At 35.2% G+C, this 15,900-nt stretch overlaps 2 protein-coding genes across 17 annotated transcripts in view; one reads left to right on the forward strand and one right to left on the reverse strand.

Annotated features, from left to right (window-relative positions):
• CEP57 (centrosomal protein 57) overlaps positions 1–2,298 on the forward strand; it is a 44,486-nt gene extending 42,188 nt beyond the window's left edge. For all 3 annotated transcript variants that reach the window (XM_065528910.1, XM_015435326.3, XM_074015105.1), the window contains one exon: positions 185–2,298. The gene's annotated coding sequence lies outside the window, so the exon portion shown is untranslated. The remainder of the gene's footprint in view (positions 1–184) is intronic.
• MTMR2 (myotubularin related protein 2) overlaps positions 1,614–15,900 on the reverse strand; it is an 86,377-nt gene continuing 72,090 nt past the window's right edge. For 10 of the 14 annotated variants that reach the window (XM_065528906.2, XM_005579404.5, XM_005579405.5 and 7 more), the window contains 6 exons: positions 15,093–15,278; positions 12,393–12,599; positions 9,094–9,186; positions 5,573–5,686; positions 3,621–3,797; positions 1,614–2,931 (listed from right to left, as the gene is read on the reverse strand). In XM_065528906.2, the coding sequence (XP_065384978.1) occupies positions 2,770–2,931; positions 3,621–3,797; positions 5,573–5,686; positions 9,094–9,186; positions 12,393–12,599; positions 15,093–15,278 (939 nt within the window). In that variant the 3' untranslated portion in view covers positions 1,614–2,769. The remainder of the gene's footprint in view (positions 2,932–3,620; positions 3,798–5,572; positions 5,687–9,093; positions 9,187–12,392; positions 12,600–15,092; positions 15,279–15,900) is intronic. The other 4 variants (XM_045371141.3, XM_074015101.1, XM_074015103.1 and 1 more) reach the window with 1 other exon arrangement.

Raw genomic sequence — 15,900 nt, forward strand, 5'->3', positions numbered from 1 at the left:
TGTAAACTTGTGCTTGTGTGTCCAGTTTTCTAATGAGTAGGTTTGTAGCTTGATCGAATTAATAACTGTGAGCCCATAGACACAAGAGAAGTGAGAAACAGTGCACTGGTGACATGATAAATATATGTGTCAACCACCATTTCAACTATTAAAAACTGCTGTTATCTCCTTGTTTGAATTTCAGGTCATTAAATTGTATAACCATCATTTGAATTGTAGTGGCTCTGAGTCCTAATTAGGAGAAGGGTGATTGAATGATGCTAAATCCCACCCCATTTCTCAACTAGGATTCAAACTGAACTACTCCAGCTTTTTGTACTCTCAGGTGAGAAGTGAAAAAATACTGTTTCAGTTTTCTTATCTGCAAGTTTACAGTAGAGGAATGTGTCATCCATCCACTTATGTTGTAACACAGCTTTATTGCAATTCATTTCAAATAAGGTATGCTTACAGACTTGTGGTAGACAGGTGAATTGTTCATTCCAATATAATGTGGTGAATTGCAGTGGTAGTAGCCATATACACAGGGTTATGGGGGCACAGAGGAAGGTGGGGATGTCAGAGAAGGCAGTCGTGAATCAGATAACTTCCCAGAGGAAGAGGTGATGCCTAAACGCTAGAAAAGAGGAATTAGTCACAAGGGAGAACAGTTGTTCCAGGTGCACAAGATAGACTGAACAAAAGTGGGGAAGCAGGAATCTGCAGATTACATGAGGCAGTTTTGAACAGAAGAGTAGCACTGGTACATAACAGTTGAGGTATGCAGAGACTAGGTCGAAGGAGGCTAAGGAGCTTCAACTTAATCATACTGGTCTCTAAATTTTGTAACCCTAATCAAAAAGGGAAAAAATTACACCTGTACAACCAACAGACATATAAAGTTATGAAACATGTAACTGTCAATTCAAATATTTAAAAGTTTTGCTTGTGTAAATATATAAAAAGTGCTAGTATTCCTCCTCCCTCCCTTCCACACACACCAGTGGTATATCTTAAATGCTCAAGTGCATGTACTCCATATTGGAGACTTCTGCAGAAGGTGAGGGGAACCACTGGAAGGTTCTCAGCAGAGAAGTGGTAGGGTTGCACTTAGATTCCCCTGGCTTTTGATTGGAATTTGAAGTGGATGCAAGTATATTAAGACTAGAAGCTTTAAATTCTTGATCTCTTCAGCCATTCTACATTCTTTTATGTGGTATCAGGCCAAGATAATCAAAGTTTAAATGAGGAAAATGGCAGATGCATTTGTGAAATACTTGGAGTAGAAAGCTTAATGTTTAACACCAATTTGCTAGCCACTTAAATGCCCTGTTAAAAAGCTTGTATTTCACACAATTACCAAAGAAATCATTTTGGTACTAATTTTGCTAAATTGGATATACTAATAGAAACTATAGTTCCTCATTGCAAGACCAAGAGGGAGGCTAAGGTTCAGACTCCCTGTATAGTGAATTAGTGAGTGGAAAAACACTGTATATTTTGTTTGATTTGGGTGTTGGTTAAGGGAAAATGGGTACAAATTGAACATTTTCATGTGGGGTGCATATTCCTTCAATAATTTCCAAATATTTCTGGGAAAAAAAAAGAAAAGGCAACTTTGGACAAGAACAAAGTTTAAAAGTCAGTTGGAATTTCTTTTAATTAAAAGACCAAGGGATAAGAAGCTCCTTTATTACAGTACATTACGTATGGCTCTTATATAGAATAAAAGTCAAATGTTTCTACCAGCACCAGACTCTTACTTGTAGCAGGTGAGCAGTGAAGCAAGATTTCTTTTACTGGCTTTGAGATTGTAATACATCTTTTACATGCAGTGTGTTCTTTGGTAGTGGAAATTATAGAATTTGAAAAGGGAAAAATGTAAAATTTGAGCATAGTACTTCTCACTATAAGCTATTTATACAGACTTCAGAAAAATGTCAATCCTAGTAAGATTTTTAAATACTTCTTAAAAACTTGCCAATTAGCTTCTGTGTGTTCAGACACACAAAACAAGTGAATAATTAGTTTTTAAAATATCTCCCATGATGTTTCTGGTAATTGGGCTAATCTGAAGGGCATGGAATTCTTTGAACTCCTGTATGGATACTTTTTGCCCTTCATCTTCCCCCAAGCACATCTATAAGGCCTCCCATTTTGGCTCAACTTGCTAATATGTCTTAAGTATGTAAACAATGACAGCAATAATTTTCAACTACTACTATGCCATAATATCTTCAACACTTTGCCTTTTACTATACGAAGAATATGGAAGTTGAAAAGTGATCAAGGTAAATCAATTACTGAAAAAAAGAAAAACCTAGAATGGAGAAAGGGATATCAAATGATTTTGATCTGTCATGACATCAAGGCCCCAATATATGTGATGCCACAGAATTTCAGTTGTGGTTGGAAAACTGATATTCCTCTGCACAGTGAGCACAGAGCATATTTCTAAAATGGTTTTAATATTACCAGATGCCAAAAATTTGTAACAGCATTTGCCTTTTAATAGAAACTTGTTCCCATTGTGGATCCAGGATTGAAGTATTTTAATATCCTTGGATACTTAAAAGATTAGTATCATAATCATGTAATTACATATGGAGTTATTTCACTTAAGCCACCTGCACTGCTACAGTTCTAAACTCATCCTAGAGAGATTTAAAATAAATAAAGTGACTGAACTTTCTCTCATAGATGGGTTCTAAATTCGGAAGACTTTCTACTCATAGAGCTGCCAGTGTAATCAAGAGTGTATAGCAATGATGCCCCTGATCTTACAGTCCTTTATACAACAGTTTGGACAGGAGTGACACACTGTGCAGGAGAGCTGGCTCTTTCTGAGGATGAGGTTGATCGGTTAGAAATCTCTCTCTGTAGTTCCTCTACTTTTTTCTGAAGCTCTGCTCGTTTAGCAAGAAGTTCTTTGTATCTGTTGTGAATAGGTTCCTGCAAGAGCAAAACATAAAATATTCAACTAGGAAATCCTGACCAAAGAGTCAAATCATTCCCTAAATGTTGCAGTGTATGTTCTTTCAGCTGTTGGAACCAGTGGCACCTTTCCAACCCATCAGTGAAGTTAAATATAGGGACTATGGACACCACTCATCTTTCCACTGGCTTTCCCAGTGCCCCTGAGTATTTCCAGAGAATAACCTGCTGTGTAGGTGCTCCTGAAACTGGTACTTTTCCAAATACAACCAATAATTAACACAATTAAAAGTCAGTAGTCAGAAGAGTCCCTATTATTTACAGGTTTTTAGTCTTAAACAGTTCTAAGTAGTTAATATTCCATAAACATATTCACAGTAGACCAGAATTTTGTTCAGCTTTTAACTTTCCTAAAGCTACTTTCTTCAGCTTATTAAAACAAGACCCCCTAGAGGTTATCCAGACAGAGGAGGGAAGATGCGAGAAAAGAGAGCAGTGATATGTCTGATGTCATACAAGCAGTCCTAAGAACCAGGTATACTGATTACCCTGCCCCAGTATAGTACTTTTTCTACTATACAGTTGTAACTATCGATGGGTAAAGAGTAAAGTTTCAAATATGCACAGATAATCTTTCCAGCTGCTTTTAAGGGACAAAGTTGCATTGTATGAATGAAAATTCCCATTGTATATTGTACAGCACATACCTGTGGTTTCATCCGTGGATTCCACCTTATGTAATATCCTACCCAGAGCTCTAGGTGGCGCATGCTGGCTACTGGATAAAGGACGTGATTGGAATAGCTCCCATAGAGAGGATTAGTGAAGTCTTCCGCCTGGCTATTTATGTAAGACCACAGTGACACAGTCCTTTTAGGAAGATTCTGTAGGCAGGAAAAATAGGTAAAGATTATCCACCACCTAAGCCATTTACACTTGAGATGAAATTTGTAAAAAAGTACTTTGTCGTCATTAAAATCTCTTTAGAGGATGTGGACTTGGAGACTTCAGTGATAAACCAACTTATATTAAAATCAGAGGGTACTGGAAAACAGTCTGCATTTCCTCAGATACCATATGATCCAACAATTCCACTCTTGTACCTATCCAATAAACGGAAGACATGTCTGTACGAAAACTTTTTTATAGATGTTCAAACCAGCATTATTCATTAATAGTCAAGAAGTGGGAACAACCCAAAAGTCCATCAACTGATGATAAGTAAAATATATCCACACAATGGAATATTATTCAGCCATAAAAAGAAATGATACACAATGTATGAACCTTGAAAGCATATTAAAGGAAAGGAGCCAGACACAAGGTTTACATATTAAATGACTCCATTTATATGAAATGTCCAGAAAAGGCAAATCCAGAGACAAAAACATTGGTGTTTGGCAGGGCTGAATGGGGAGTGACTATTAACAGGTTTTCTGAGGTGATGAAATGTTCTGAAATGAAAATGTGGTGATGGCTGTACAACTCAGATATACTAAAAACCAGTCAACTATACACTATCAAAGTGAATTTCATGGTATGCATATTAATTTAAAAAAGTATTAATTTCAAAAGTTTTTTTTTTTATCAATGGTTCCTACCCAAGGCTCTCAAAAAATAAAACTATCTTTGAAACTTAGTTATGCTATTTCTAATGAACATTCCTTAAGTTATTGAGTGCCTGCTATGCATAGAAATATTTATTGCATGCTAGACACTGAAACATAAGGTGAATTTAAAAATTTAATACCTGCCTTTAAGGAAGTCTAGGAAATACTACATAGCAGTTCTGTGGCATTTTGTATCACTTATTTAATAATCTTCATAATTTTACAAAAGGAGACATTAACTTCCCCAAGCAAACTGTTACAGTAAGTGATAGATCCAAGATTTGAACCCAGCAACTGAGCTTCAGTGCAAGTACTTATTCCTACTGTGCTTTATTAAATAAAACATAAACTACTTTATAACCACATTTTTTAGAATAAAAGTTGATGCAGAGGGAGATACTAATCAAGATGACTAAGATGTTGATACATAGGATAGACAAGTTTTGAGAAAGACGTAAAACTTGAAATGTAATCCTTACACCATTTCTTCTTAATACCAACCCCACTTAACAGTGATACCTCTGGGGAAAAGTGGGATAACGAAAAACTTTAACTTTCCACATATTATCTTTTATGTGTTTGAATTTTTTTACAGTATTACTCTACAACTTAAAAAACTCAAAAACTTAACCTAAAATGTCTCCATAAATAGGATATACTTGGGAATTTGAGCTGCCTATTCACTTGAATATACATTTTCTGCTAATTAAATTTTTCTGCACCTACTGTAAAGGATTTCCATTCTACATAGAAAAAAATGGTACACTGGTGCTCCCTAGATTTCACATACTTCAGTTCTCTTTAGCAGAAACTACTTCCCACCCATGAACTCACAGCAGACAGATAGCTAGCACCTTCAGCCTTGTGACAAAGATACTTCAGAATATATCAGTTCCAGATCTATGGAAGGAAGCAATCAATATTATAGCATGTAAGATAAAGTATGACCCAAAAGAATGACTTCAGTTGAAATCTATCACAGAGTACACTCTTTTAGGGAAAAGTATACAGTAGAGATAGTATGGGTAAGGTCATGTTTCATATTTTACCTCTTTTCCTCTCTGTTGTTCACTATTACAGAGGAATGTTCCGAATAAGCAGCTGTATAGGTGGTCCAAAATGGTAATGAGAAAATACTCATTGAATTCAAATGCGGTAGGAAACTGCAAATCGAACATCACAAACACATAAATTAAGACATTCTTCAAGCATACTCATCCCTGTCATGGGTAGATCCTTTGAGGTAGTATTTAAAAATAAGTTAAACATTCAAATCTACATTATTCCAAACCATTATGGCATTATTTGTATGATTTTCTTTTCAAACATCGTGTTATCACTTTAACGACCATGATGTTTCTGTATCCGCTGTATCTGCTAACCCTAAACTTGCAGGCTGAATTTTGACTTATGCAATTCTGGCAACTCTAGGCATTCTCTGCCAAAAATGACCACAAACAACATTAAGATTCTTTAAATTTTCAACAACATAGTTGTTTTTCTAAGGATTACACAAAAAATGCCAATAATGTCTCCAGAACATGTTAGCAATACACAAAAGTAAACATCTAAGGCAGATAATTTACAAGTTAATTAACCTATTAAATACTTAGGTTGCTGAAAAAGTAATTGCAGCTTTTGCCACTGAAATGGCAGTTACTTTTGCACCGACCTAAACTTTTCAGGGAACATCCATCCCATCAAACCAGAGTCCCTTGTAAGCCACTATTTTAGCAGAATCTAACAAAAAGAAAATTCACTCTCTAACCCAAGCCAGGGGGCTTGACTGGATGTCTTAGTTTTACACAACACAATTTTAGGGGACTAATGAAATAAAAAATTACAAACCCCCGTAAGTTAGAAGGTTTCGTTTAATCCATCCTATCTAATATTTCAGAATTATTTGAAAGCTTCTATGTAAGGTTCTACCAATTATAGGGCTGTATGTAAGAAATTATATAAATATTTAGATTGCAGACTGTGAAAATACACATTGCTTCCAAGTTTTTACTTCTTAGATCCCTTCGTTTATAGTGGAGGAAAATAGTATAAACGGCATGTAAATGGAACAGGGATGAAAACAACTTTGCCTTGAAGTTTCCTACATTTTAGCAAGTATAGACAGGATAACATGGCAGATTTCCTAACAATAAAGGGCCCTTAGTAGGCCTTGAATAATTTTTGTGGCTGTGAAGCTGAATGAAGCAGATGATCAAGCAGAAGATGACCAAGCATTTCCACAACAAAAAGCTAATTGTAAAAAACTCAAATTCCATTTATTCCTTTAAAAAATAAATCCCATCTCCTGTATTTGTTCACACTCTTAACAGCCTTTTTATATAGCCAAATATGAATGCATCCTGAATCACTAAATAGCATTCCCAAGGATCTAAGCCTGTGATTAGTTTTTCATCTTCTTGGCAAAACTATTAGCTCAGTTATGAGAAGACAGCTTAATCAGTAGGCATTTCCTCACAAACTAAAATAGCAGGGCATTAAATGCAGCTATTGCTTTTAAAATCCTAAGCAGAAGAGAACTATTTTGTTTTATTTACATGTTTAAAATCTAAAAGGCCCTTCAACAACTGCTTCCTGATCTCAGGACTGAGGTGACAGAGATGAGGACGGAAATAGGAGGAGAGGTATAGAATCTGGCTATCATAACATAGTTGGTTCTGTTTTGACAAATGTGCTATTCAGGTCTCTGTACTAGTATTCAAGTATTTATAAAACTGACAATTGCTAACAAACGTTATGACTAGCTAATATGCTTTATATTCAGAAAGAAAATATACAGAAAAACACTAGGTGTATAAAATAAAGACAGCTATAAAGTATTTTAGGTTCTATCAAAAATACAGATTTAAACTGATTTTCTTTTATTTAGTGCCATGCTCAAAATTAGAGTTAAACTACTTTTAGATAGAGCATATAAAAAGTTAACAAAATTAAAATTACTAAGGAAGAAATGTATTATGATGTACTCTTCTCCCATCCAAGTGCTCACAAGGCCTGACCCTGCTTAGCTTCCAAAATCAGATGAGATGGGTGCATTCAGGGTGGTTGGCTATAGATTATCATGTACTCTTCTTTGCAAGAAATTGGTAAATGTGCTTTTTTTCTAACAAACATATCAGAACTGATATTCAAACACATCGTTTCCTTCAAGGTATTCACTTTGGAAAGCAGTACACACAACCATCAACAATACCATGGTTTCAAAGAGCTTTCCTACTCCTTTCATGGCAAATTTGATTTTTGCCAACAGTCAAAGGTTATTTAAAACTGAATATGGTAATAGTCAAAAGTGGGGTCCTAGTGTTTTGGGTCACATATCCAAAAAAGGATTGTAGGGACTTAGGTAGTTGATACACTGCCTCAAAGCCAATTCCAAAGGAAAAAGTCAAACCTAATCCAAGAAAGAACTCAACATTGTTAAATTAGGTATATAGCACCTCTCCCTCCCAGCTCCCAACACACTGAAGGTCTGATTTATAAACCAAAACTGAATTGCATACACCTTTTCAGTATATATGCTAAAACACTAGTCTCATCATATTGTAGTCATAGCTACAAAAATGCTTCATTTAACCCAACATGTTTCTAAATAATTCACCCATGCAGAAATGCTTATGGAGGCAAGGGACTATTAAATATATAATTGATTACTTCACCTGATTACCATTCATTTTCTTTTATTGAAATAGTATTTTATTGAAGCTAAAAATATGCTCCTAAATAAATATGATCCAAAGCCAAGCAGAGCCAGCACTTGCCCTACTTTAAATTCATATGGCAATCTAAGTGCAAACAATTCAGACTTCCAGTTGTTTTGGGGTCTAATAAAGCCTTAGGTAAATAATTACCTCCCAATGAGCTGCATTCAACAGGGTTTCCAGATGGTTTTTCTTGAGTCAGAATTAAATCATCTTTTTAAGACAGTGACCCCTTGCCTCATTAATAAAGTCATCTCACAGTAAACCAGGTGTTTTCTCAGTCCCCTCTGCTCTTTCCAAAAGATTAAATTCATTTATATTAATATTTCAAATTTGTTAGAAGTTCTAAAAGCCATAATAGCTCGCTCCATGCCAAAAAATAAAAAGAACTGAATGTAATATGTGCCTCCCTTGTTATGCTTCCTATATAAACATTTTTCCCTTAAAATACAAATTTTCAGAACGAGCAGATGGAAAATTTAAAAAAAATTAACAGTTAAAGTTACTTAAAAGATTTGATTTTGCTTGTGATACCTAGCTTATTTTATCTCCACTCTTAGCAATATGAGCCTCTAGGTGAGCCTGTTTAACACTATTTGTTCAAAACAAAGGATAAAACCTCTTGGGAGTTATTATCAATGCTACTCATTGAAATGCTAATAGAATCAAATTGTCAAGTGTTAATCTTTAACCTGATTCATAATGTGACAATAAATAATAGCTCTCACATGGACATGGAGATGTTACAAGAATTTCCATTTAATGATCTAGAGGATAATCAGTGACCAAATCTCCCCACTCTGACAGGAAAACTGAAAGGAGATATATAAGAATAGATAGGCCAGATAAATTACCTGTCTTGTCATCTGCCAGACACAGTCAATAAATTGAAGAAAAACAGGCGATCTGTCTGCATCTGCATGGTTCTTATCTCCATGGCCAACTCTCTGAAGCAAAAAGTGAAATATATGAACTTTGGGGGAGTTTTCATGTTTTGGTGGAAATAATTTTTTTAAAAAATAATAATTGGCCAATAGTCTAAAAATTTTCAAAGTCAGGTTTTGTGGTTCACACCTGTAATCTCAACACTTTGGGAGGCTGTGGTGGAAGGATCACTTGAAGCCAGGAATTTGAGATGGGTCTGGGCAACATAGCAAGACTCCATCTCTACAAAAAATTTTTAAAAGCCAGGCATGGTGGCATGCACCTGTAGTCCTAGCTGTTCAGGAGGCTAGGGTGGGAGGCTGGCTTGAGCCCAAAAGTACAAGGCTACAGTGAACTATGATTGCACCACTGCACTCCAGCCTAGATGACAAAGCGAGGCCCTGTCTCAAATACATAAAATTTTTCAGAGTCTTTTAAAGAGCATTGCAAAGTAAGTAAAAAATCACCCACTAGCCTGCCAAGCAGAAATCTATTAACATTTTGATGTGCAAACTGCTGAGATATTTTCTGACACAAGTGTTTGTAATACGAATTACTACTCTGTTTAATAAACCCAGATGCTAAAAAGGTTGCTAATAAAAGATGGAAGCAGTCAGAACTCAGAGGCCAGATTTTTGTCCTAGAGATTTTAATTTCTCTCTTTGAGAAATAAGTTACATGGACACTGGCCTCAGAAAGCACCACTCTCTGTTAATGCCTTGACCAGTGAGTGAAGGGTACCCGCTATCTTAGCGCTGATGTGTCTTTATTAGGAGGAACCCTATTAGCACACATCTTAGAAAACCTGCCAAAAATGCTTGACATCCACCCTTCAAGCATGCAGTCATCTACCTAGTTTCTCAGTTATTTCCTCTGAGGACCTTTGACTCAGATAACTGAAAACAGAATCCTGCTCCTTACCCAAAGCAGAAATTCTAAATGTGTGGTCCACAAACATCCAAGGGCTGTGAGGTCAAAACTATTTTCATAATTTATTAAGACATTATTTACCTTTTTCAGTGTGTTGGCATTTGCACTAATGATGCATAAGTTATGAAGGATAAAAATTCTGGTGCCTCTGCAGGCATCAAGCAGGGCAATGCTTGTAATTAAAACTGCATTCGTACCCACTGTATTCTACCACCAGACACTCGCAGTTAAAGAAAGGAAAAAAATCGATTTTTCTTATGCCAGTGTGCTTAACAAGGCAGTAAAAATCACTAATTTTATTAAATCTCATCCCTTAAGTACACTTTTTTTTAATGGCCTGTGTGACAAAACGGGAAATATGTGTAACTCTTTGCTGCTGCACGTAGTATGGTAGGAGATAGCACTTTCTCATCATTTTTACTTGAAAGAGAAATCAATATATGCACTGTGCTTAGACTTAAAAAGAGTTTTTTTTGAAAATGTACAATGTGAATTATCACTGAAAGGAAAACAACTGACAGTATTTGTTGTCAATGAAAATATTCAAGCTTTTGAGTGAAAACTCAATTTTTGGAGAACTTTTGCCCACCGTAATGAGCTTAAAAATACTTGAAGGCTTTTCTGACAAAATCAATGGTGGTGATTAACAAGTGTGATTTTATGGTATTATATGACGAAATGCATTTACATTTGGAAGATTTGTGTAACTCAATAAGCCAGTACTTTCCAAATAACCAATATGTGATGTTACAAAACCACACATGGGTAAAAGATCTATTCAAAATGGAAGCGAGACCAATGGAATTTAATGATTAAAAATTCATTAATTTGATTTTGGATTCCATATAACAACTAACCTCTAAGAAACTACTGTTTATCAAGTTCTGGCATAGTATCAAAGAAGAATATCTACAATTCCCTGAAAAAGCTATTAAAATACTTTCTGCTTTTCCACTTACATATCTGTATGTGGTTAGATTTTCTTCATATACTTAAAACTCACAAAACAGATTGAAGGTAAAAATAAATATAAAATTCAGCTATCTTCTATTAAGCCAAACTCATTAAATTTGTAAAAGTAAAACGATGCCAGTCTTTTCATTAAACTTTTTGTTTTGGAAACTATTTTTCCATTTAAATATTATTTCTGTTAATATATAATAGGCTTACTTCCTAAATTAAGAAATATTTTTAAATTTTTTTAAATTTAATTTTCAATATGGCAAATATTGATAGATATAACTCACATAAAGTTCTCTGGGTGACAAGTTTGGGGAATTAGGAAAAAAAGCTATCCATAATTATTAACAATGTAAAGGGGGTCCTAAAACCAAAAAGTTTGAGAATCATTACATTAACCTTGTGAGCAAATCCTCTTGCCTGGGTGCCCTTTAATTGTCAAAATTCTATTTTCAGAATATAACTAGGAAAAAAAAAGAGGGAGAGTAGGTAACCAGAGTTAGCAATTTAGGAATCCATAGCAACTTCAAACACCCCAAAATGTTTGATTTTGATCACATTTATATGAACATGTGCAGCTTTGGCTGACTAAAACTTTATTCTTTGAAGTAAAAGTTTGTTTTAAATGGCCATTTCATGATAAGTACATTGTGTAGAGGGCGGCAAAATGTGAGCCATCTGAATAAACACCCAGGTGCCCAATTTTATTTAACAGTTCAAGTTCAAAAGAACAGACTAACTTTAAATGTCTCTTTCAAGTTACAGTTGACCCTTGAACAACACAGTTAGAACTGCACAGGTCCACTTATATGCAGATTTGTTTCAGCCAAATGCAGGATGTGGAACCCACATACACAGAGGGCCGACTTTACGTGGTCCCTGCAGGGCCAGCTTCAGAAGTTCAGTGTGTGTGGATTTTGGTCTATTCATGGGGTCTGGGAACCAAGCCCCCACATATACCAAGGGACACTGTACAAACACTGCTAGTATACTCTGGTAACTACTGGATACTAAAGGTTAACATTACAGACAGCATCTGGGTAAAGACCCTTCTAAAAGTTTTTCAACTATTTAGGAAAACGCTTGCCCAGAAACACCCATAGACAATCACTGAATGATATATGATGTTTCCCAGTGGAGATCACAGAAAAGACCGGGTCAGATGCTTGACAAATAGCTCTGGCTCCAGACTAGTCATGTTAGGGATATCCTAATGCTTTCCAAAGCAAGCAAAAACGTTTGCCCCACTAGATAAATGATAATTTTGAAGAATATCTTATTTTAAAAAACGTATTTTTTTCACATGCCTTGGTATCAAAAGTCAAGGTTCCTTACTTACTAGTTGAAATCGATGTCCAAAACTTAGCCATTCTTTCTCCACAAGGACTTCAAATCCTCGGATAGTTCGATAGTATCCATCCAGCATGAGCATGGCAAGGGAAGTGAGCTGAGCTGTGCGATCCCAGCCATCACTGCAATGCACTACCACAGACGTCTTCCCTGATTCTACCTTGTCAGCAATCCTAAGAGCCCCTGCAAGAATAAGCTGGAAAACAAATTTTTTTAATAAATACTTCCTTCTTCAAAATTTACTAATAAAGCTTATGAGGGATCACTATTTCAATAACATGAGGAAAAACATTTGTCCCTTCCTAAGAATAATTTTTTTAAATGGTAGAAGATACATAAATTTTGCTTTTAAAACTAGAAAAACCTCATAATTGTTGACTCCTATTAATTTGCCCAATGAAATAGCCAAATAAAAAGTACCTTTAGGTGCTAAATAAATCATGGTGTAAGATTCTTCTTAGAAAAGTTCTAAAGAGATCTGTTTCTAAGAATCATCAAATATTCCATCATCTATTTAAATAAAAATAATTGATATGGAAATTGAAGTTTTTTTATGATTTGAAACAACGCTTACTGAAACCAAATTGGGACAAGTACGTGAAAGCAATAATACTGGATCTCTTTTGAAATATTCTATAGCATTTATTGTATTGTTTTGACTAAAGATTTTTATGTCACAAAGCATACAGCAAGCATAGTATAAACTTTAGAGTGAGCTACTTTTCTGTAACACTATGCATGAAAATTCACAGATTAATATGTCAATCTGTTATTTAAAATAACTTAAGCTCTTATTTTCTAAATATGCAGAAATCCTTTACAAAATAACTTACCTTTTCTGAAATCGATCTTGAGTTAAAACTAAATTATTAAAAATAATTAGATATAACCAAGAAAGAAACACAAAAGTATGGTATCTTAAAAAAAAAGGACAGTACAGCCTATTCTTCCCTGCAATGGCCATATCGTATTATACCTGAAAAACAGTATAGTTCTACCTACACAGATGAGAATGAAAGAAAACAGATTATTAAGCTTGGAAATATCGTAACCTCCCCTCGATCACAGCTATTAGCATATTCTGGAAATGGGGTACTATGACAATCTTGACATCAGGATATCAGAGGCATTTGTAAGCCTGAAGTGCCTAGACCCCATTCTCCAATGATCCTAATTCCATATTTTAAATAAATTCCACCTATAATTCTAGTGCATATACAAAGTTAAGAATCACTAACCCAAAGGTTTAGTTACGATTGGTCAGGAAGAGTTATACAAAGTAGTAATCGTTCATTCATTCGTTAAACATTTATGGAGTCCCTTACTAGAAGGCAGATACTGCTCTAGGCACAGGCCATACAGCAGAGAACAAAGTTCCTGCTTACTGAAGTTTACATTCTATTTGGGCAAGGCCCACCAGTCACAAATAAACAAGGAAATATACAGTATACCAGATGGCAATAAGTGAAAACCCTCCATAGAAGTTATAGGGAGTGCTGGTAGAACTCTTATTTTGTAAAGAGGCGGGGAAAGGCCTCTCTCAGGTGATATTTGAACAGAGACCAGAAGAGAGTGATTGAGTGAATAAATTTTCTTGGTGTGATAAGGATTGGGGGAGAATAAAGTAGTTTAGCCCAACTATATGTCTTATACCTCCAGGGAAATTTGATTCTGTTATAGCCAGCCTTTTAGAGACCATGTTGTAGCTGGAAATTAAATACTTGGAGTTTTCAGAATCAAACACAGAGATTTATGTTAGTTCCAAATCAAGCGTAAGACTGTATATTTACACATCACATAATTTAATAAATGGGCCACATGAACATGCTGAGTAGTGTTTATACTTTGTGATTTTCAAGCTTCTAAGCTTCTCAAAGCGGAAACAATAGTAAAAGTGGTCTATTTAAAATTCTTAACTCAGTTTGGTTTTCTCTTCAATTGTCTGAACTTCAGAGATTTTAATGTGAGTAGAAGTATCGTTCTTATCATGAAAGAATGCATTTCCCATTACCTCATAATATTTATATATGTGGTTACATAAGTCTATATTTTGGTGAGTTATGTTACTGACAGACCATATCTGAAAATATGATAACTATATTAGCATGTTAGGTAAATTAGCACTGACATGTGCTCTGCAAATGACTTAGCACTCAGTGTGGCTCATGCAACCATTCCACCTCATTTTCCTGATCAGAATGGTTTTCACATATCATGCAACTAATATTTACTGGGTACCTATTCACAGATAGTGCTGCCCTAGCTCCTGAGAAGACAAAAAAATATATATAGGATTTATCCAGTCTTGGTCTTCATAAATTAGCAATATACATTGGTTGACACACAAAAGCAAACAAAGTACAGGCTAGTTCCTGACTAGATAGAAAGACAGGGTAAAGAGTTCAGAGAAAATGGAAAAGGATGCAATCTGGGAAGACTTTACGAAGAAATGAAATATGAACTAGAATCTGAAGGATGGTTCGAATTCAGATAGGATGGCGAGGGGGAACGAAAGAAGTACAACAGAACCAAATGCACAGTATAAAAAACCAATTCATTCAAACATTAAAATTCAGTAGTAATTCCAAGTATCAAAGCATTTACCCATTTTTCATTGTTAATATTAAAAGCTAATATAAACAAAGGAGTAGAGAAAGTCTTTGTTTGGGATATAGTAACACACACCCACCTTAATATGTTCTAGCCAATGAGTAGATTCCAAGTTAGACAACCAGTGAGTTTCCTCAATGTTGGGGTACACAATCTCCTTAAGTTTTCGTAAAGATTCTCTCATAACATGAATATTGTGGATATCCAGAAAAACTAGTTCAGCATTTTGATAGGCATCTTCACTTTCATAACCTCCACCCTTTGCCTGGAAAAAAGCACACATCATGGAAAATCATAAATGAATGCACATCTGTGGACAAGTGACATAAAATATCCAATAGCATAAAAGATGATACATATTACTGGAGACCAGGAAAACTCCACAGGAAAATGGATGGCTCAGGACAACTTATTTAGCACAACCACTCGCTTCCTCATGTTCTTCTTTACCAAATGAATATATACGTACTCTGACTTGCTCATGTGGCCCGTTATTAAAATTAAATGTGAAACACATATGAGGGTATTTAAACATTGTAAAGCACTAAATTTTCCCAGCCCATACTTCAACTTCTACCCAAGCATAAGTTCTTATAGAAGACTTCCTTTCATATATACTGAAATTACCAGACTGTAAGTTTCAGGTGCTGCGACCGCATATCTGGTTTACCTATGCTGCTTCACCTCCCTGCCTCTTCACCTCATTTTAATCTTCATATCTAAGAAATAAACTCTTTGCAATCAAAATGACCTGCTTCTTTTTTAACCACATAATTCTTTTTAAATAAAAAGAACAAGTATAAAAGCACAGAATGCTATCATCATGAATGTTCTCAAAGACTGAAATCTACATCTACAGAATAGAATGAGAAAATATTTGGTGTTCA

This window comes from Macaca fascicularis, chromosome 14, assembly GCF_037993035.2.
Source record: "Macaca fascicularis isolate 582-1 chromosome 14, T2T-MFA8v1.1".
Classification (NCBI taxonomy): domain Eukaryota; kingdom Metazoa; phylum Chordata; class Mammalia; order Primates; family Cercopithecidae; genus Macaca; species Macaca fascicularis.